Source organism: Macaca thibetana, chromosome 15, assembly GCF_024542745.1.
Source record: "Macaca thibetana thibetana isolate TM-01 chromosome 15, ASM2454274v1, whole genome shotgun sequence".
NCBI classification, from domain to species: Eukaryota; Metazoa; Chordata; class Mammalia; order Primates; family Cercopithecidae; genus Macaca; species Macaca thibetana.
The window spans coordinates 60,152,649-60,176,564 of NC_065592.1; the positions used below are offsets into that span (position 1 = coordinate 60,152,649).

Here is a 23,916-nt window from a genome sequence, read left to right on the forward strand (position 1 = left end):
ATACTATGTTTGATAGGAGCAAGCAAAAAAAACCCCATACTCTGTAAAAGTAGGTTTACTTAAATGATATAGCTAAAACTTCATAATGTACATGCTTTCGAACAGTGGTTTCAGATTTTGTTTTAGCCATGGCTGACTTTTTTTCACATAATGTTAAGGGGACGCTAACACTGTGCAGGTTGAGTCTCCCTAACCCGAAAATCCAAAATCCAAAATGGCTCCAAAATCTGAAACTTGAATGACAACATGACACTCAAAGGAAATAATCACTGGAGCATTTTGGATTGGGATTTTTGGATTTGAAATCTGAACCTTAAGTATAGGCAAATATTCCAAAATCCTAAAAAATCTAAAATCCAAAATTAACCTCTGATCCCAAGCATTTTGGATAAGAAATACTCAGCCTATATCTTAAACTAGGATGGGTCCTTCCACTGTTCAGTTTTTCATTGTTTGGAGCAAATACCCTTTTGTAGAATCACCTAAACACCTTGCAAGGATGTAGGGTTTCCTGGAACACAGTTTGGAAATCCTTGGTTGAGAAAAGTGGAGAAACTGGATTTTCTCTGGTTTCTTGAAGAAGATTGAAAGATTGTCAGCCTAAACAGAAACTATACTCCTATATGCACTCTGTATAAACTGTCGTCATCATATTAACATTACCCTCATTCAGTCTTTGTTTTTAATGTCTAATGGAGTTTAAATCATTTAGGATATTTAGGATAGGCTACCACTATGCCGAATGCCATGCAGGGGGGAAAAAAGTAGAGCTCACAAGATGCTGAAAAGAAATCTTGTTCTTAATCCTTTCTCTGAAGTTAGAACAATTTTGGATCCTCTCCTGGAAAAGGAAATAAAGCAAAAATTAATTAAGAGAAATTGAGCCATCACGTTTTGGTGTTTCTGTCAAGTTAGGTTCTGATGGTCTCCTAGGCTATTTTTCAAAACTCAGAAATGGGTTTTATTTTTGATTTATTATATTTGATTATTTTATAACACATTGTCATTTCTATCACCCTGCTGCAATTGATAACTGTTGTGTGTAACACAATTTTGGTGTCCTCTGCATTTGGAGAAAAGAGATCAGAATAAAAAATGAAATTTCATGTTACGTAAGAGAATATGGGTATAGCGTATTTAAAAGTAACTTTCAAATAGTGCATTTATTAAAAGAAAAAACCCATCTATTTCAGTTGAAAATTATCCTTTTAAGGTGAATATGTTTGAGAAAATTATAACTATTGTGTATTAATAATTTGAACATTATCTCTTTTTGTACTTTTCCCCTTTCTCTCCTGAACCATATAATTTTTTTCCCTGCAACACTATTTCCCTCCCTTGTGTAGATAGCTTTTCACCTGTTATCTTTCGTTTTCTCAAATTGCACTTAAAATCCGCTGCTTTTTTATGCTTTGGTATTCCTTAGTCCAGATTCTTTATTGTGTTTAGGAACTCTGAAATTTCAAGGGACAGATTGAAAAAGAAAAATTAGGTTATATAAATTCCCAAGAATTATATCTACTTATAAAATCTTTATAATGTAGAGTCATTATAAGCTCTTGGGGGTTTATAGCATTAGGAGAATTTAAGGTATGAGAAACGAGATTATCGTGAAATTATAAGAGCCAAACCTGTGTGGGTTATTACATGGTGAATTCATGGAAGAGAAGCCCAAGTAGGAAATGTTTAGGAAGAAATGGCTGTCACCTCAGCTACAGAGGAAGAAATCAGGTAAGGGGCTAAGTAGTGCTGGAGGTGAATGTAAGGACAGGCTTTAGATTGTTTGCACATCTTCCTCTGTAACCAATATAAATGTCATTTTTTCCTGCCAGGCCAACACATGCCCTCCCCGCTTTTTTTCTTTCAGGTCTCAACTTAAATGCCACTTCCTTAAAGAGGGACTGTGATTCTAAAATAAAAAAGAGCTCCTATTCTTTTAGTCTGTTTTATTATCATAGCACTTGTATTATTCTATACTGTTATTTTTATGTAGTACTTGTCACTCAGTACTTTCTCAGTATTTTATATATGCATGTTGTCTTTCTCTCCACTTCCTCCCTTTATCTCCCAACAGTGGATATAAGTTTATTAAGTGCAGGGGGCTTGTCAATTATGTTTATTGCTCTATCCACAGTCCCTAGAATAGAACTTACTTAGCAGGAACTGGTCTCTGGTTAGACTGAGAACAGGACTCTTGTCTTATCTTTGTAAACTTAAGATTTTGTCGTGCTTATTGAATTTAATTAATTTGGCTATTATTGAGAAGAAATGAGTTAATATTAATGAAAAGTATAATTTTATAAATTAACACATTAAAATTCTTTTTTTTTTCTAAATAAAAAACTATACCAGTTTTAGCAATGGCTGGGCCACGTGTAGTACATGGAAGCCTGGGTAAAATTTAGATGCCAGAGGGCTGTCCCAATGTTTGTTTTTTCTGCTATCTACAGAAATCAAAAGGCGATTGTTTTAGGAAGTGATACTCTTCAATGGCTTTTTATGTATTTTATTTTTAAAAAGCCACCAAGAAGGACTGTGTTTCAGATGAACAACTTCTATGATGTAGTAGTACACACTGAAATGAAGATGTTCCCAACAAATATTAGGAACAGTTCTTAGTTACTTTCCTAGAAGATCATTTTCTGTGTAGCTAGTGTTGCTTTTCCAGATGGACTTTCTGAGATATGAGTATTTTGCCCAAGGTTTAACTTTAAGAAAATGATAATTCTTGGAATACAAGTCTCAAGATTTTTCCATTTCTGTAATTTTCCGTAAAAGGTTAGGTCTGTTTCTAGGTTGAACCTTCTCTGAAGATACAGTTTTTCTATTTTGCATCATATTAGCCTGGACATCTGTTTCCACTAGGCTAATCATTTGAAACAATTCTGTATACTGAGTTATATTGAAGGAACTTGGGGCAAGTTGCTAGGAGAAGCACTATCAATTTTAGTGAAAGATGTAAGCCTGAGGAATTATATTTAGTATTTCCTAACAATTAATAATATTATCTAGCTTTGGGCAACTTCTGAATTTTGCTGGCTTATTTGTTATACATTCCTTGAAGAAATGATTGTGAAGGCAGTCCTGTTTTAACATAGCTATTATATTCCCTCAAGATGAAATGTATTGGCTTAACCTCAGCTACATGGACTTTGCTAACTCTAATGACTAAACTCCTTAGAAAGCTAAAAATATTGTGCATATATTAAAGAAAATTTCTTCTCCCCCTCACCCCCTTGAAAGAGAAGCTAGGGATATTCTGAATATATAAGTAAAGATTCCAAGTTACTAACAAATGAAGTAATTTTTATGTATCATCATTAATATTTTTGCAATATAGCCAATTTGGAGTCTCGAATTCTTATTCCAAATCTAGGGGTTCTCTGTAACATTTCAGATTTAATAATCCCTCCTTTATGAGTACAATCCATTTTTCCTTTCCTGGACTTTTGACATGAATTTCTGAGTGTGTATAGCATGATGTTTTCTATACAAATATAAACTTTATTTGTATCGTATGTTGTTTTGTTGTTTTCAATGTTTCTGCTTATACTGACTGTCTCATTATATTGAATTTTACTCTCCTGATGCCTTTGCTCACACTTTCTGATTGCTGTCCAGGCTTTGTATACTTTCTCCTGTATACTTGCTCCATCCCTTCCTTTAAAACTCATGCTAAAGTTATGTTTGACAAATTTAACTCAATTTCATAAATGATCATCTGGGATAAGGAATGAGAGGAGGTGTGAGAAACAGCATTAGCTTTTGGAAAGCTCAGAATTAAGTAGGGATGAGGATGGGACTTGACGGTAGCAGATATATTAGGATTAGCTAATATGATGCAATGAGAAAAAGGTAGAAGAGAGAAATGACCATTTTTGTTTTGAATATTGGCAGAAGGCTCTCCAGAAATAGTGCTATCAAGTCAGGCCTTGAGTGGTGAGTCCAGAGGAGGTGGACAGGTGGTTTGCATCTTCTCCGCTAGCTAACTGTATCTAGTTTGTGTTTTTAAAACTTTATGAAAGTTAATTAGACAGTTAGAGTGGGTGGCTACAGTTCTTTATTGTATAAGAAGCAGTTAGGTTTTTAGAATTGCATTTGAATTTTTTAAAAGATCCACAAGGTGATACCAGCTCAACATACAGCTCAATATATTTGTTGATGTTATCTTTAATTCTTGTTCAAGGAAATGGAGGAAATAAACACAAAAGAGGGAGAACTTTTTAAAATTTTTTCTTCAGGAATAATCTGTTTTGAAGTGGGCTGAATAAAAGCAATGATGAACCTTTTTGTGTGTGCATGTGTGTGCTTATAAAAATAAAAACGAAACCCAACTGTTGATTTTTGTTTTCAAAATGTCTTGACTGAAAAGCCTTAAGCCATGTTTAGTGGTAGGTACGGTAAGATACCCTCTGATGCTCAGACTTTCAGACGCTGGCTCTAGACTTCCAGATGCTAGTGCAGAACAGTTTGGGTGCAGAGAGATGGGCTGAACAGGACCCTGTTTGCCCCATTCCTGGGGGCTCTGATGTGGTAGAACTGAAGCAGGAAGTGAGGGAGTCCAAAATGCTAAAGCTGGAAGGGACATTTGACACAAAGCAATAGTAATAACCAGTCTATATATAGTTTGATGTGTTTCCTTCCTGAAGGGCTCTCTGCACAGTAAATAAAGCCAATAATTATCAATGGGCAACTGGGCCATGTTCTTAACAAAAGTATTCAGATGGCCATAAATCATAGCATCAAAACAAATAGACTAAAGGGATGCTCTGGAGAGGAATCTACCAGCTGTTTTCCTGAGGTTTTGGGGAAAAACTGTTGCCTAATAATATTTCTAAAGTTTAAATGAGTGTCTTATGGAGTTGGCAGAGTTTTTTCTTTTGGTACTAAAAAAATGGCTCCTATTAATTACATTTATTTATTGAATATATATAAGTAATTTATTATATAAGCACAAACATATTTTTTCAGTTACAGAGCATTTATTTCTCTGTACCAAGCATAGCTCTTTGTCAAATCTTTTACTTCTAAATGAGAATATTAAAATTTTCAGTAAGGACTTTTAATAAGTAAGGATTTGACTTACTGCTAACTTATTTCTAACTTTGACTTATGGAAAATTTGCCATATCATTTTCTTTTCCCCCTTTCCATGTGTTTTTCTTCCTTGTGTACATGTTTTCCAACTAAAAATTAAATAAGTTATTGGTTAATGTATGGTTAGCATCATACTACATATTATATATTTGAATCTATATTGTGTCTGTTATTTTGAAAAGCCATTTCAGGGAAAAATGCAATTAAACCCAATTAAACTTCTTTTTAAACAAACAAAAACTTTGGTCTGTTTCTCTCAGGCATGAATTTTCGTTATAGTATCCTAATAGACCTTACATGGTACATGGGATTAATTGGACAAAGAGAGTTTTGAAAACCTCTCCCAATTAGAGTCTTGGAGCACATGGGTAGTAATGTGTGGACAGAGAGGAGAAGGGGAGCCATTATTTATGGCTCTTGAATATTAGTTTCAAAATGGCCTTAGCGATCTTCTGGTCCAGTTGATTAATTCAGTTGCTTAAAATGTGGTACTCTCAGAACTAGGACCAGTTCCACAGTACTCAAGAAAAATTTCCTCTGTGGCAACACTTTTCTATCACCTGTACCAATTTTTTAAAAGTTTATGTTGATTGTAGGGGTTCTGGAGAAGAGTTTGATTGGTTACTGTCAACTCACCACTTCTATTGGAAAAACAACTGCTTTGGCAGTGGTAAATCAGCGAAGGGTAGCATGAGTCTTTTAAAAGTTAAATTTAACAGACATTTGTCAAGTACATATTATTTGGCTCAACAGTAGTGTCAGGCATTACAGAGATGAATAATGATTTTGGTTGCTGACTTCGAGGGGGTCTGTCTAGTGGAGGAGTCTGAGAGGGAAATGACTTACCTACTGACCTGTTCATTGCAACAAGATCATGGAAGAGAGCCAAGGGAGATGTTCTGAAAGAGCTAACATCTGGGCTGGATTTTTACAGATGAAAAAAGTGTTTAATAATTTTGCCTGAATTAATATGTGAGAACGCATATGCATATAATAGAACATGAGAATTTAAAAAATAAATGTTAATTATCCCATATTATTGTCACCTAAAGATTTTAATGGCTTTTTAAAGGTGAATATTCCTTCAGTAGCTTCTGAAACTTGGCCTTTTATGACATAGAGCTTAAGGATGATCTGATTCTTGAACAATCAAGAGGAAGAGTTAATTTAAGGGTTTAGAATGCTTAGCTATCATAAACTTAATGCAGTGAGAGAAGAGACTCTCAACGAAGAAGTGTCCAAGTGACAGAAGGTGATCCCTCCCAAACATGGTTCTACTAGTTTTAAAAAGAATTGCTTTATATCTGATGTACTATCCCTAGTGGCTAAAATGTTTCTAAGTTTTAACTTCTGTTTCTTGTTTTGAACTAAGAAACTCATCATTCTGATCATAAAATACCCAAATTAATAACTTCCCTTAATTTGACTTTCTTCAGATTAGAACTGTAAGTTTTTATTTACATGGCTACTGATTTTCTAGCCTGTTTATTGTGTGTAAAAAGTTCCTATTGTTTGCTTCTAATTAAGAACTCAGTGCTTTACAGACATTGTTCATTATTGTTGATGAAATTATTACATTTAAAAATAATTATATGAATTGGTAAACAGTTTCTTATAAAATCACACTTCTATGGAATATTAGTGCATAGCAGGCCATTTTCTTTAAAGGGTGGGGAAAAAAATCCAAAGACATTCAACGATAAGATGTGCGCACTAACGGCTGTTTCCGATAATAGGAGCAATTTGCATTCAGAATAGAGAAAATGAATTATACAAAAGGGTATATAGAGGAACAGCTATAACTTCTCTGGCATGTGCAGCAGCCCACAAAATAAACTTCCTTCCAATGACATTGGCATGATTAATCCCAAGCAACCTGGACACTGAAATTGCTGTTCTGAAAAGGGGCTTTGCAGCCTGGAAATGTCATGAGTGTAACACTAGCCTTCTTGCTAAAGTGGGGTGGGGGCTGCTCAGTGCATTTAGTGAGACAGTCTCCTTTCTCCCCCAACCCCCAATGTTCACAGTATTTGAATATTCATGATGGGTTGACAGGTGGTCACTGAATGCAAGACTGAAGCCATTCTGGATCCTTTCACTTTTTCATTTTTCTATTAGAGAAACTTACAAGGTCATGTGAGATGCCTCGTTCTTGATTTACTTCTTCTGATATCAGTTTGGGACAATTTTCCTAAGGTGGGCTTCAGTTTACCTTTTTGTAACCATATTTTTGCTTGTGGAATGTCTAACCAATTTCCAGGTACATTATCAACATCATGTCTGTAATAAAAATGCCTCGCGCTTCTGTTTCCTTACATACAGTCTCCTGGCATGTCGACAGCCATGCCTTCAGTTGTTTAGATGGTGTTTCCTCTTCTTTAAAGGGAGAAAAAACGTAGGCTGTCTAGAGAATATTCAATCCAGGGCTGTGGACCTGAGTCTTCTGACCCAAATCTAGGGCTCTCTGCTTGCTGCATCCTGTTTATTTTCATCCAAAAGGCTACATAGCAATTGGGTGTTTTAGGGTTAGATTTCCTGCCCGGCTTGAGTCACTTACTGAGAACTTATGTGCACCAGGTCCTGTGCTGCATCTTATACACACATCATTGTGCTTATCCATTCAGGATGCTTTAACAAAGTACCATCCACTGGATGGCTTATAAACAACACAAGTGGACTTCTCACAGTTCTGGAGACTGAAAGTCCCAGATCAGAGTGCCACAGTGGTAGGATTCTGGTGGGGGCCCTCCTCAGAGTTGCAGACTGCTGTCTTCTCACCATCTCCTCACATAGAGGAAGGGGCAAGAGAGCTCTCTTGGGTGCTAATCCTATTCATGAGGTTTCCACCTTCATGACCTAATCACCTTCAAAATTCCTACCTCCTGATAGGATTTCAATTTATGAGATTTAGAGGAATACAAACATTCAGTCCGTAACAGTCACCCTGTTTAGTCTTCACATTGTCTAGAAGAGGAACCCAGAGATTTGAGGTGAAATAATTTTGCAGAGGTAGCTCACATAGTCTGAGGAGGATCATGGATTGGCACCCAAGTATGCTGGGCTGCTGTCACCTGAGCCCTTGACACTCTGTCTTCTTGAGGTGAATGTGCTTTCTGTCCTTGAGAAGTGAAAGGAAATTAGCAGAAAGAGCTTTCAAAATATGGTCATAAGGAATTCTGTTCAGTGTCAAGGCACTGATTCAGGCTGTTAACTTTTCGGGAGGATAAAAGGAAAAGAGATAGTAATACTTTGTGGTCTAGAAAGATCTTGTGAAGAAATTAGAATTTGAATTTGCAGAGGATACTGAGTAGCTTCAAGGTGTGGTAGAAGGGACAGAAAGAGGACTAGGCACTGGTGGGAAATGCTGGGCGCATTTGGGGGAAATGCATTGGAATGAAGCAGAGGGGTTTTGGTAGGTGACAAAGGGACAGGTAAGCTGGGGCTGCTGAAGAGGACTCAGGGCATCAGTGTGTGTGGCCTTGGTATTTGGCATGTACGTGTTTACTTCATGATACCACCAAAATGTAGTCTTAACTAGAATGGTTTCAGTTGGCTTGTGATTGATTTTCATTTAATTGAAAGTTTAGTGGAATGAAATCCTATTTAGCTTCTTAGGGTCTCTCATTCCCCAAGAGCTTGCCTAATAGTCTTGCTTCCTTTTAACTCCATGAGAAATAAAAGCCTTATTGTTTCTTTTGTATTCTTATGATGTGATTAGATCTTAAGTGTTTACATGTATGTTGGTATTTCAGTAAACATTCCTTTTGGGTGGGTGAAGGAGGGAGGTTATGTGTCATAGAGAAACGCTGGTTTTGGGATTTTCTAAGGAAAGCAGATGGCATAGAAGTCAGAACATCTCTAGGCCAGGCACGGTGGCTCATGCCTGTAATCCTAACAGTTTGGGAGGCCGAGGCAGACAGATCACCTGAGTTGGGAGTTCGAGACCAGCCTGACCAATATGGAGAAATCGCGTCTCTACTAAAAATACAGAATTAGCTTGTGTGGTGGCGCATGCCTGTAATCCCAGCTACTTGGGAGGCTGAGACAGGAGAATCGTTTGAACCGGGGAGGGGCAGGTTGCGGTGAGCCGAGGTTGCACCATTGCGCTCCAGCCTGGGCAACAAGAGCGAAACTCTGTCTCACAAAATAAATAAATAAATAAATAAAAATAAAAAAGAAGTCAGGACATCTCAGACAAGTCAGGAGTTAAGGTGGAGAGTGATTTGCATCAAAGACTAGACATAGATAATACTCTTGTTAGGAAGCTTACAGTTCTTTTCAAACTTTGGGTTATAGGGAGCAATCATCAGTTTCCCTAAAGCTTTAGGGTAGGGTAATAACAAGTGAAGTTCACTCATTAATAATCATGGTTGACTGTGATGAGCTATTCTCCACCAAGATTTGAATAAATGAATTACATATCTGCTTTACATAAGAGAAATTATTGTTACGGTTTCTGGAGAAGAAATAAAGGATAGATCAGAGACTCAACTGGGGGTTTGTTTTGGCAAGGGGCTATGAAAATTGGGTGTGATCTAGACGGTAGAATGGGATTTTTTTTTTTTTAAAAAAAAGAAGAATGTCTTTTTGTCTATTCTCATCTTACCTATTTTCTTTCTTAATGTTGCAGTGTGCAAAGATCCACCTTACAAAGTAGAAGAATCTGGGTATGCTGGTTTCATTTTGCCAATTGAGGTTTATTTTAAAAACAAGGTATGTAATCTTTACCCATTAATCTTTCAGTAGAAGATCCACCATTAGCCAAATGATGTTTAAAATAATTTTGACTCATAAGCACTTCTGTCACTAGATGATATTAAAATAAAAGTTAAATTTGTCTTCTAGGAATTTTGGCTATCATTACCCTTAATTATCAAGGAAGTGGCTAGAAGAAGATAATTTTAATTAAATGAAGTCAGATTATATGAAATTCATTAAGTGTTCCTTTAAAGAGAGGAGTGATTACCATATGGAAAAGATAAATATGTTTGTAAAATAGAAAAGAAGAATTATAGTTTTTCAGTAAAATGCTGCTTTTCTCATTTTCATATCTGTAGAATTTTTTTGAGGCTTGCAAAGAATAATCTCATTTTATCTTTAGCTGATACCCACACCATACATGTATATAGTTATTTCAACTTCAGATATATGGATTTTACTGAATTTAAAAGTTTTCAGGCCAGGCGCAGTAGCTCACACCTGTAATCCCAGCACTTTGGGAGGCCGAGGCAGATCACTTGAGGTCAGGAGTTCGAGACCAGCCTGGCCAACATGGTGAAACCTCGTCTCTACTAAAAATACAAAAATTAGCTGGGTGTGGTGGTGGACACCTGTAATTCCAGCTACACAGGGGGCTGAGGCAAGAGAATCACTTGAACCCGGGAGGCGGAGATGGCAGTGAGCCGAGATCACACCACTGCACCCAGCCTGGGTGACAGAGTGAGGCTCCATCTCAAAAAAAAAAAAAGTTTTCAGTACTACATATGTGGCATAGCACACAGATTGTATAATGCCAGACAAATTGCTCAACCTCTGTGGAGCTTACTTTCCTTATTTATGAAATGAGGAGATAAGAGTACTTACCTCAAAAGGTGGTTAGTAGGATTAGATAAAATAAACTTCTGCAAAGTATTTAGAATAGTACCTTATAGATAAGCACTTAAAATGCTAATTATTATATTCCTTATTTTTCCTCCAGAGATATCATTTCTAAAACCTGTTGAAAAGTCAGGTAATTGGCTTTTTTTTTCTCTTAAGGAACTGAGCAAATAGAATATCATGTTATCCAAACCAGTGCTCAGTAAAATATGGTCCTTGGGATAGCATTAGCATTACCCTAAGAACGGGTTAGAAATGAGATTCTCAAATTCAACCCTATCAAATTTGATAGATTCAGATCTATCAAATCAGAATCTCTGGAGGTAGGGCCTAGGAATCTGCATATTTACTAGTCCTTCTGATGCTTAGTAAGAGAACCACTGATAAGCCACTCTTTAATGTGCAGTCCCTTCCACTGGAACAGTGTCACACTGGCTTTTTTAACTTATAGCAGTCTCAGTGCTCAGTTCAGCAGTTAGAAAGTGTTAAAACCAGATTCATGATCTAGGTCTTTCTCTCCATTGGCTATACTCCTAACTTCTGTGCTGTCTAGCAATAACTCTTTGCTAGAATAATAATTATCTTTCTTAGTGGTGATACCACTGAATCGTTCACATATTTGTCATCAAATCAAATTGTTGAGATGTATTTATATCTGCTCATGTGATATACCTTCATATTGAAGTGCTCATTTTTCTCATTTCAAGTTCTGTTTCCCTTAAGAAAATGGTTTTTGGCTTTCTTTTATTTCTTCTCTTTTTCCTTCACCATCAATTTCTCCAATACTTGTTACTTGTTATTGTATATTATAGTCATCCTAGTAGATGTGAAGTACACCTCGTTTTGGTTTTATATGCATTTCTTTGATGACTTACAAGTTCGAACATCTTTTCATATGCTCATTATTCATTTGTATTTTTTTTTTGGAGAAGTGACTATTCATATCCTTTGCTCATTTTTCAGTGTAATTTTAATTTAAGCGGTATGTTTATGGGAAGAAATTTAGAGCCTGTCTCTATCTCCCATCTTTCCCACTACCCTTTTAATATCTTAGAAGTTTAAGTGATGAAGATCATATGGTGCTTTTCTTCCCTCTTGTCACATCCTCATATCCAGTGTTGTATTTCATCTAGAGATTGGGCTACATTATAGGAACAATCTAGCCCTTCAAGCCAGCAGAGTTCTTATCTCAAAGAAATTAAAGAATAGGCAATTATGATCTGTTATGAGAAGACAATAATGGTTATGATTATGCCACTGCCTTCCCACCAGCAAAGTTAGTTTGACATTGCATTGACCTCAGTTTGGAAATAATGATGCAGTGAAGTATCTTCTCTCTTTTCTTGTTTTTAACGTTTCTGGTCATTTGTACAAGCTCTGAGTTAAGCAGAGGAATCTATTTTATGAATTGCTCAGTTTCCTGCTTTACAAAAATAACTGGAATTTCCCCATATGCCAGATTTAAGAAGAGAACAAGTAAAGGATGAAGAGGCAGCAAGTATCACTCCCTACCACGCGCGCACGCGCACACACACGCGCGCATGTGCGCACACGCACACACATATTCAGTCTTCTTGAAATTCATGGAACAGAGTAAAAGCAAGATATAATGAAGGCACATTGGGTAGTCATTATGACTGTAAGACATATATTCACTTTGTGGGGGATTTTATTTTCTTAAAATATAAGGGAAGAAAGCAGCATATGAGATGAAAAACAGCTCTTCCTTTGTGGCCATTGTAAAATAGACACAGGTGGAACATTTTAGATGTTCTCTTTAGTATATAGATTAGCTTATTTCTATTTTCTAGTTTTAGGCTTTCTTTAAAATTTCATACTTTATAATGATTTCTGTTTTCACATGTACACAATAATACATATATATTTCAGTGTTTGTAATATGGAAAAGTAGGATACACCTAATTGGCCCTATGTAGAGATGAGGATCAGTAAATGGTAATTAAGTAATCCTTAGAATTCTGTACAGTATTTAGTGTGGCAACATGAGTAAGTCTCAAAAAATGATGACTTAAAAGTTGCAGAAATATATGTACATGGTTATATCATTTGTGTATTTTTTAAAGAAATTACTAAAATGAATAATGGTGTTCTGGAGAGGTATGTATTTAGTATAAGAGCATATGCTGGAATGATAACACAGGAACTTAAGGGCATTAGTTACCGGAGGAGAGGAATGGAGAAGTTTACACATATGAAGTTCTTTTGTTTTGTTTTGTTTTGTTTTGATGGGGTTTCACTCTGTCACCCAGACTGGAGTGCAGTGGTGCAATCTCAGCTCACTGCAACCTCCGCTTCCTAAGATCAAGTGATCCTTCTACCTCAGCTTCCCAAGTAGCTGGGACCACAGGCATGCACCACTACCCCCAGCAAATTTTTGTATTGTTTGTAGAGACAGAGTTTTACCATGTTGCCCAGGCTGGTTTTGAGCTCCTGAGCTCAAGCGATCTGCCCACCTCTGCCTCCCAAAGTGCTAGGATTACAGGTGTGAGCCACCCCGACTGGCCAAATTTTATTTCTTTGAAGAAAAAGATAAAGCAAATCTCTGGAAGTGTTATCTGTTTAATCTCAGTAGAGGGCACATGGATATAGCATTTTAAGTACTTTTCTATATATTACTAATTTCTTAGTTAAGAAAGGAATTACTGCTTTGCCACTGTGTTGTTTTCTTAGGATGTCTTAGAAACCAAATGTTTACTATAGTCTGATCTAGATCTCTGAGCTAGATATATTTGTTTCTTTATTTTTTCTAATTTTAACTTGTAAGAGCACCTAATGTGAGATCTAACTTCTTAAATTTTAAGTGTATTAAGTGTACAATACCTTATTGTTGACTATAGTTACAATGTACAGCAGATCTCTAGAGCTTATTCATCTTACTTAATTGAAACTTAATGCCTGTTGATTGACAATTCATTTTCCCCTCTCCCCAGCCCATGGTAACCACCATTTCAGTCTTTGATTTTATGAATTTAAAATCTTACATAATATCTGTTTTAGATATTTCATATAAATGGACTCAGACAGTACTCGTCTTTCTGCGTCTGGCTTATTCCCCAAGGTCCAGCTGGATGTATTTTTTATTTTTCATATTACTGAAATGATCCATTGGTAAAAATTTAATAGGTCTAGGCTCTTGCTTCAGAGTGTTCATTTATTTATTTTGTATATTTATTATTTTATTTATCCCTGGAGTTTATTCAACTCTGTCTTGAAGAATAAACATCCATTGTAGTAATGATGTATTAGTCCCTTCTTACATTGTTATGAACACCTGAGACTGGGTAATTTATAAAGGAAATAGGTTTAATTGATTCACAGTTCTGCATGGCTGGGAAGGCCTCAAGAAACTTACAATTCTAGCATAAGGGGAAGCAAACATGTCCTTCTTTACAAGGCAGCAGGAGAGAAAAATGCAGAGCAAAGTGGGGAAAAGCCTCTTATAAAACCATCAGATCTTGTGAGAACTCACTCACTATCATAAGAACAGCATGAGAGAACACCCCCATAATCTAATTGCCTCCCAAGACACATGGGGATTATGGGAACCACAATTCAAGATGAGATTAGGGTGGGGGCACAGCCAAACCATATTAAATGGTTCATGAAAAAGTGTTGTTCAGAGTTTTCATAGGAATGAGGGAAAGCAGAAAAAAAATAATTCCAGGTAATGGTGGAAGAGTCTTAATTCTACATATTAAAGATACCCTGTCCTTGGTCACATTCCCATCCTTGTGTTTTTCCTGCTTCTGTAATGAGCTCGTCTTCAATTCTGCTCATTTATTTGAGCTGTCAGGGTCAAGGGGGTAGTAGAGTGTCAGTACGTCTCTTGAGTTTGTATATGTTAATTCTGTCTTATTTTGTATTTGTGTCCAACAAAACAAGCCTATTTGTGAGAATTGTGTGTTTCAGAAACTCTGAACCAACAGGGACACTGAAACATAATCGATTTATGTTTGAAAGGATCCCATGCTTCTCTCTTTCAATATGATCTCATAAAAGAGAGAGTAAATGTCAAGGACTGAAGTTTCTGCAGAATGAGAGAGGGTAACTTGATATTGCCAAAAACAGATTTCCACCTCTAGGAAATGTATTATTTTTATACAGAGAGTAAGCACATGCTTTCTTATTTGAACTTTGAAGAAGAATGTTTTCTGAGGAGCATAGACTGACATAATATCGATGTCTGCCTTCTAAGAGAAGATATTCAGTTGGCCAGAGCACAAGTTTATGAGTACTTTTTTCTTACTTAAAAAAAAAAATCTTAAAAAAATCATACTCAGGATTCGGAGAGTCATTTTCTGTGGTGCTTACCGTTGGTTTTATTGAAAAGTGATGTTTTTGTTCTGTTTTAGACTGTTGTAGACTATAAAGTGATGTTGATATTACCTCATTCTTTTTATGCTGGTAATTAATGTATTCTTCAATATGTTTTTCTCTTTCAGAAAGTGTACAGGAGTATGTATTTTCTTAGTAAAAGTATATGGAATAGAACTTAGGAGTTTTAGTCCTTTGACTACATTTAATGATTGTTAACTATTTGGTACAGTCTTCCCAGATTTCCCTCCATGTATTTGCATAGATAAAATGTGTGTCAGCATAGATTGGCAGGGGCATGATTTAATATTTTTTTGTGACTTGCCTTCAGTTAGCAATATGCCTTTTTATTTATTTATTTATTTATTATTATTATTATACTTTAAGTTCTAGGGTACATGTGCATAACATGCAGGTTTGTTACATATGTGTACTTGTGCTATGTTGGTGTGCTGCACCCATCAACTCGTCAGCACCCATCAACTTGTCATTTACATCAGGTATAACTCCCAGTGCAATCCCTCCCCCCTCCCCCCTCCCCATGATAGGCCCCAGTGTGTGATGTTCCCCTTCCCGAGTCCAATATACCTTTCAAAGTCAGTATTTTTAAACACCTGAATGGTGTTATATGGTAATGATGAAGATAATTCTTAGTTTCTTGTTATTATAAGCAATGCTACCATGAACATTTTAGAGTATATTTTTGTACCTATATTTGAATATTTCTATGGAAGAGATTCTTAGAGGTAGAATTACTGGGTCAAACATCATATGTATTTAGTATGTTGACAGATATTGTCAAGATGTCTACCAAAAAGGCTTTACTAGTTTATGCTCCCAGTTACGCTCTCCTTTTAAAATTAACTCTAAAGTTGCATCTTCTGTTTTACAACTTGGAGGAGAGACAGATAAAAAATGATCATAACTAAATGTGATAATTACTTTAATAGAGGAATGCTATGAAGGACGTCTAATTCAGATTATATTGGGAGAGTGAGAAAGACTTTCCAGAGGAATTAATGCTTTAGCTGGGTCTTGAATAATGAGTTTGCATTAACTAGGCAATAGGAGGGGAGCTATGCTGGGAGGGAGGACATTTTAGGTTTGAGGAGCACTACTTGTGAAAGGCCAAATGAATGAATTAATGTGAAGTATTGGGGAACTGCAGATGCTTCAAAGGTGTGGGAAAACAGTATAGTAAGATATCAAAAGAAATGTAGGAAAGGTAGTAAGAGACTGCAATGGTTATTCCAAGGAAGTGGGATTTTATTGCAGAAAATGATGAACCATTAAAGGCTTTTATATCAGTGGAAAGCTGTAATCTGGTTTTTGTGTTAGAAAGCTCATTCTCTGGTCATTGTGGGAAGTAGAATGAGGTAAGTTCAAAATCAGGGAGGACATCAAATGAAGAATGGTGGTGGTCTAAGCTAGGACAATATTTATGCCTTAGAGGAAAGGATAGGTGGATTTGAAAGTTCATAAGGACGAATGCTAAATAGAACTTAGAGAAAATTTTACTGTAGTGAGTGAGGAAGAAGGAACAGTTGGGAATGGTTTTTGTGTATTTTAACCTTGGCAAGCAGTTAGAATTGCTGTTTTCCAAGATAATAGAGGATAGGACAAAAGACACATATGCATGAATTGGATGCTGCCATAAGTCAACCTGTGGAACACATGTATGTGGCAGCCAATGAGAGCTGGGCTGGAGATACACTTAGGGGAGTCACTGTCACACAGGCGGAACTGACTCCTTGTGAATAGGTGTCATCTCCTTGGGAAACTTTGCAGAAAGGTAAAGCACATTTAAGGGTCAACGAAGAAAGAGAAGAAAGTCCACGAAGAATATTGAGAAGGAACAGCCAGTAAACTTTGAGGAAAACCAGGAGAGAATGGCATCCTGATAAGAGAGAGAAAAAGTAGGTTTCATGTCAGATTGTAGTGGAAGTGAAGGAGTACTGAAGAAATGAGTAGAGATTATGATTTGGGAAGTTTGGATGAGGAAGTGGAAACCATGAATTTTGAGTAGTTAATTCTTATATTCTGACAGTTTCAGGTGCTAAGACCCTTGAGTCAAAAGAAATGGATTCAAATCATTTTTGTTTCATCATGTATTAGTAATGTAACAATAAAACAAGGCTCACATCTGCCCCAAAAAGAGCAGTGAGAATTAAATGAGATGAATATTAAAGTACGTATTAGTTGTCATTATTATCTTGAGTCTGTATTTTCACCTTGCGTGGCTAAAGATCAATGTGTAGAGAGGGGTAAATGTTCAGTCAACTTAAGTAATGGCTTGAGAGTTGAACCTAGGTATCATGAAATTCTAATTATTGTGTTCTTTTGCATAAGATGCTATTTTGTCCTAGTTATTTATTCAGAAAAATGCCATTCTTATTAATCTCACAGATACTTACTGCATTTCTACTGTGTATAGTCATAAACTAGTTTTTGAGGATACAATGATGATTCAAACATTGTTCCTACTTTCAACAATCTTCTGATCCAGCAGAGTAAATGGTGATAATAAGAAGTCAATTATTCTAAGATGTGGCAAGGGTAAGAGAAAGATGCATACAGGGTAGAGGAGAGGCAGTGGGGAGCTGAGAGTTAAGGGAAGGTTTTCCAAAAGTGAAATCATAAGTTGGGAAGGATGAGAAGTTACGTAGGTAAAGCAGTAGGTAGAGAAATGGAGGTAGGCAGTGAAGGTAGTAATGCAAAGCAAGAATGAAACCAGAGGTAACCTACAACATGGTAGTTACTGGGAAGCAACCAGCAGTGGGATATTGCTAGGCCATCAGATGGAGAGAAGGGGAATGGTAGGATATGAAGCCAAGAGCCAGATTATGAAGGCCCTTATGTGGCATTCAGGTGAGATTAGGGTTTTTAGCCTAATGGCCATTGGAAACTGTTGAAATTTTAATTAGGAAGTGAAAATGGCTAGATTTTTGTTTCATACAGATAATCTTAAGGCCTGAATGGAGGTGGAATTGAAGAGAATATATCCCAAAGTAAAGAGTTTATAGTAGTTTGGGCCATGAGTAAGAGCCTAGTAGTAGGAGTTAGAGGGCTTGTTTGAAGAAATATTTATGGAGAAAATGGCAGCCTTTGATGGTGAGTGTAGTGGGGTAGGGAAGAGGAAGGAATGTGCTTGGTTTCTAGTTGGGTGGCTGTGTTGCTGGTATCCTGTTACCTAAAAGATCATGGGGAAGATGAGAAGTTTTTCTCATTTCGTTTCCCCTAACAAAAGAAACTAATTTGTCAGATATTTCCATTTTGTTTCATTGATGATTCCATGATACTTTTTTCCCCCAGTACTGCTTTGACAGTTTAGCTGTTAGATGTCTTAGGTCTTTTCTATTTCTTATGAGGAGTAAATTTTGCTTTTAAAATTTCACTTATGCCTCTCTTTTGTCTTTCATAAATTTTGTTAACCTCCAGGAAGAACCTAGGAAAGTCCGCTTTGATTATGACTTATTCCTGCATCTTGAAGGCCATCCACCAGTGAATCACCTCCGCTGTGAAAAGCTAACTTTCAACAACCCCACAGAGGACTTTAGGAGAAAGTTGCTGAAGGCAGGAGGGGTAAGTGGCACTCTCTTGTGAAAAGCATTCCTATTATAAAACAAAAAACAAAAAAAAACTAGTTCCTGATGTGTTAAAAAGTATAAGGTTTTGGGAGAGGTAAAAAGAGATGATGTAACTTGATGGCTTAATTGTGGATTCATGTGTTCAGATGAAGAGGTAGACAATAATATTTTAGATAGGTATAAGTTTGAAATTACACTATGTATTAAAACAGTCTTAAAATCTATGCAGCTCAAATTTAATTATGACAAAATGCCAAAACAAATAAGCAATAAACTCTCCTCATTTAAGAAAAGATTAATATCTGAACTGTGTTGTATCAGTTATAGAAACTTTTGGGTTAAGTTGCAAGTCACATTAAAAATTATATAAAAAGAAATCCAAATTTTCTTGATCACAATTAATAGAAAAAGTATCTTCACTCATATTACATGTTTGAGTCATTTAAATACGCATTTCTGTTTGTTTGAATTTTGTGTCGATAAAAGATGGATTTTCCTTTTTAAAGTAATGGTAGCAAAAGTGTTGTAAATTTTTGCCCTTGTGATTTGACTAGTATGGGAAAGAATTTTAAGTGGTACCTCTTGCAAACATAAACATTTGGAATGTTTGCTTCTGAAGCTGGGTCAGCTGTACAAACACTATTGATTGGTCAAAATCTATTTGACAATGAGTGTCACTGGGATCATCAGCTCCTACTTCACATGAACTTACGTATCATATTATGTGGGCACTTCACACCCTGTCTATTTTGAAATGTGTTCTTTTCTCCAGGATCATCTTCACTTCACTTCCAGTTTCTCTGGAAGGTTTTTGCACAGTTTTCTATTTATGAAGTTATTTTCTATATGCATTTGTAGACCATAACCCGCCAAGATGCCTTATATCACTGATAAACTCTACCTGAGGGCTTTGTAGGAAGGAGGTGGTTTTTTTGTGGCATAGTTTTCTTTATTGGATACATGAACAACCACTTTGAGAACCTAAGAAAAGCTATTGTTCCTCTTATGAGAGAGTTGCCCATATATATAATTGTGTGACTATTCTGGGTGATGTGAACCTTATTTTTTGAGTTCTGTTTTGCTAGGCTGCTGCCCTTTTACCTGAATTATGAATATGTGTTTGAAGCATTGCAAGTACTTTTACCATGTTTCATTCCTTGTTGTATGTATGTCAGTAGAAAAGTGGGTATTGGGCCAGCTTTGGAAATGAAATGCCACTTAGAGTATTTTATGGGGGAAATACAGTTTCATGAAGAAATGGGCTTTTGTAACACATCTTATTTTAAAATTAGGAACTTATTATAAAACTATTAAAGAAGTTGTTTGGAAAAGTAACTCTATTTTACTCCTTTTATGGTTATCAGGAGTATAGTGTTGATGCTATTTACCTAAGTCTATGCCCTTAACAATCAACTGGTCCATTTTACATCCTAATCAGCCTCATTTTTTTTCTTAAGAATTTGGCATTTTACATTTCTGATTATCTCTTTTGGGTTGTGTAGTTGGGTGGGTAATTAGAGTGTGCAAATTATGGAACTCAAGTACATCATGCTTCTGATAAGGGTCGTAGGAAAACGTAAATATGACACAAGAACTTTTTAAAGCAACCACTTAGTCCCAGAGAAGTAGAGGGTTGCCTGTGAGCTGGAAAAGAGGTTACAGTCAGTGATAATGCAGCAAAGTGCAGCACTGCATCCTGATAAGGTCTGTAGTTGATTTTCTCATCTTGTGCTCTACTCAGCCTTTATCTCAGAATGATTTTTCTTGACTTCCAACTTTCCTTCTTTGTGTTTAAGTGCTGTTTGAAGCCAGCAGATATTTTCCTATTAGAATTAGACTGTGTCTTGACAACAGTCTAAAATAATAAAATGTGAACTATTCCAGGCATATGCTATTTGAAATATTACAAGTTATTTAAGGGACTAATCACAGTGAATTTTGCAGTAAAATAAACACTTAAAAATTCATTAAAAATCATAGTAATTCTACAGATTTTGTCCATTTCATATGGGAAGATTAAAATGAACTTCTATAGAAATGTAAAAAGAAATCAATAGACTAATAAACTTTTTTTGACTTACCTAGATTTTTGACTGCCTTATATTATTTATACCTGGCTTTAACCATTTGTCTTGTCTTAGTATTAATGCAGCCTATCATGGTGTTACTAACTTATGAGCCATTCTGATTTTGTGAGAAATGAGTTCACGATTGTGTCTTCAGATAAACTTTTCTTTTTTTTTTTTTTTTTGGCCTGCGTTTTGTGATGGGAGAAAGGATACTTTCCTCCTTATACCTAAAGATTATGTGTGCAACATAGATGTATATATTCTACCTTAAAAGGAAAAAAAAATTGAACCCTTCTTCTAGTCATTATATATAACTTAAGGCATGGGTGGAGTAAACTTCGTGTTTGACTATGGTTCCCTCTCTTTTACTTTTTTCTTTTAAACTAAAAAGTACATGGAGCTATTAAAAGTTGAGTGTCGCTTTTCAAGAGATCAGAAAGGTTGTTTTTAGAGCTGGAAGCATCTTGGAAAAAATGTTTTTTTAGCTCTTAGAAGAAAATAATTTGAAAGAACTTTTGCCAGAGAATCTTGAAAAACTGCAGATTTTTTCTACTTCATAATCTATAAGCCTATAACAACTTTTTTGGGAGAGGGGTCAGTAACATTCTATTCTTTTCACTGGATTTTGTTTTTAATTTCAATGTCATACTATTTCCTAAATAGTCTCAAAACTTGGTGTTATGTCCCCCTTAGAAGAAATGTACCCTGTGTTTTTCTGTGACATGGCTCCGTAATATTAAGTACATTCTTGTTATAAAAGAAAAAATATTGTGGGCAGGGCACATTTAGACTTAAACATTATTTTCTGAGAGTATTGAATACAGAGTGATTTATTTTATAGGACCCTGAAAGTAGTTTCCTCTAAATTGGAGAGCTCATGGGAACTTGCTGGGGAAATTGTGGATTTGGTTTAGGAACTAGCCCGTCAAACCTTTTTTTTTTTTTTTTTTTTTTTTTTTTTTTTTAAATTGAGGTAGAGTCTCACTCTGTTGCCCAGGCTGGAGTGCAGTGGCTTGATTTTTGTACACTGCAGCCTTGACTTGCCAGGCTGAAATGAACGTCCCACCTCAGCTTCCCAAATAGCCGTGACTACAGATACATGCCACCACATTTACTAATTAAAAAAAAAAAAAAAATTGTAGAGACAGGGTCTTATTATGCTGCCCAGGTTGGTAGATTTTTATTTTTATTTTTTGAGATAGGGTCTTACTCTGTCACCTAGGCTGGAGTGCAGTGGTGCAGTCATGGCTCACTGTAGCTTCCAAGGAGGCTCACTGTAGCCTCCTTGGCTCAAGTGATCCTCCCACCTCAGCCTCCTGAGTAGCTGGGACAACAGGCACAGACTACCACACCTGACTAATTTTTGTATTTTTTGTAGAGACAGGGTTTTCCCATGTTGCCCAGGCTGGTCTTGAACTCCTGAGCTGAAGTGATCAGCCCCATTAGGCCTTCTGAAGTGCTGGGACTACAGGTGTGAGTCACTGCATCCAGCCCCTTGTCAAGCTTTAAGTAAGAAAAAGAGGGTAGGGGTTATGAAATGGGAAAGAACAACTTGAGAACTTATTATAAAAATTATTATTCATATTTATTATATAAATTTTAGTATATTATTATATTAAGGGAGGATATTTCCTTTGAGATCTTTATTCTTTGACTGGTAGAGGGAAGAGAGCAGTGAGCAGTAAACTTTTGAGGGCAAGATCACACATAATCTGTCTTTTAATTTTAAGCAAAAGGACCAAATGTACTCTGTGGAGAAGCACCTCTGTATTTGCTGAGATATTTCTATGTATTTCCCATTTTTAAAGAATGAACTGATTGATCCCTTTTGGATCAGTGATTCTCAAATTGTGCTCATTAGGATATTAAGATTAAAAGGCTTGTGATCATGACAGGTAATTTTCTCTCTATTCACTTATCACTTTTTAGTAGCTGGAATTCAGTCATACTGAAAATATTGCAGAAGAGTTTGACATCTGTTACTATAAGACAGATGAAAGAAGAGGAACTTTTCTTTGAGGTGCTGGCAAAGTAAACATATACTCTATATTAGATATTGTATGTTGGGGAACTAAAATTTATGGTTCTACTAACTTGTCTTTCTGAATTTCTGGTTGGAAAGAAGTGTGATACAATTGGAAAAGTTTTAAAGTCAGGTTGGTTTAGATAAAACCTTTATCATCTTCAAGCTGGGTAACCCTGGGAAAAACCATTGCATCTTTTTGTATCTCAGTTTATTAGCTGTGAGGCGAATATGGCAGTGTTTTCCTCATAGGGAACGTGTAACCATGGTGTATGGCACATAGTAGATACCTAGTACCTTAGTTCTTTTCCCCTCAATTACTGGTTTAGAATATCAACAGATGCTTAACCATCTTTATATCAGGCACTTAAAGGTATGGTGAAAAAGATTTGCTATTTAGTGTAAGCTACTCAACATTTATTCACAGGAAAACATGTTTAGCACCAGTTAGTATGACCAGCGCATTGATAGATCTGTGTTGTGTTTAAAGATTAGCCTGTGGTTTCTTTCTCCAAGGTGTTGGCACTCTGTATTTTGCTTGTATAAAGTGCCTGTTTGTATTTTGCTTGTGTAAAGGGCTTGGAATATTTTGTAAGATGTAACTTTTCATTAGAAAAATAGATTATTACCATTGTTCTTAATTCTGAATTTTGAGCAGATTAAACGCTTCTCAAGGCTATGTGTTTCCTTAGAAGAGTTCACATATATGTCCAGCAAGGTAGTTGGATCCTTGTGCTTCTATGAAGAAAGCACAAAATAGGCAAGCATCTTTGGAAAATCAAGTTTATTTTGCAATTTCTTTCTTTTTTTTTTTTTTGCCTGGAAACCAAATGGCCTGCTTTGGTTCTGTTGTTTTTTATGGGATAGTGGTAGGGTGTTGGGTGTTTGTTTGTTCCTACTGCCTTTCTTTCTTCTTTCCCTCCCTCTTTCTTTCTCTCCCTCCCTCCTTCCTTCCTTCCTTTCCTCAATTAAACAGGGCAAAGTCTAAACATGTTGTTCAGTCCTATTTCTGAATCACTGGCAAGCAGTTAATTTTGAGGACTGAAAATTAAAACTAACCACAGCAGTTGTTAAAACTAGGGTTTCTATAGGCAGAAATCCAATTCTGTTCAGACACCACCTGTTTCAGTAGGACATTTCAGACGCCCATTTGGCAAGATTTGCTGGAGAAGACATGGGGAACATGCTTCCAGTCTGTATTAAATCTG

General features: G+C 36.1%; 1 protein-coding gene across 1 annotated transcript in view; it reads left to right on the forward strand.

Moving 5' to 3' along the window:
* MLLT3 (MLLT3 super elongation complex subunit) overlaps positions 1-23,916 on the forward strand; it is a 286,736-nt gene that overhangs the window by 164,586 nt on the left and 98,234 nt on the right. Inside the window, exons 3-4 of the mRNA XM_050761331.1 lie at positions 9,727-9,809; positions 18,468-18,611. Coding sequence (XP_050617288.1) covers positions 9,727-9,809; positions 18,468-18,611 — 227 coding nt within the window. The remainder of the gene's footprint in view (positions 1-9,726; positions 9,810-18,467; positions 18,612-23,916) is intronic.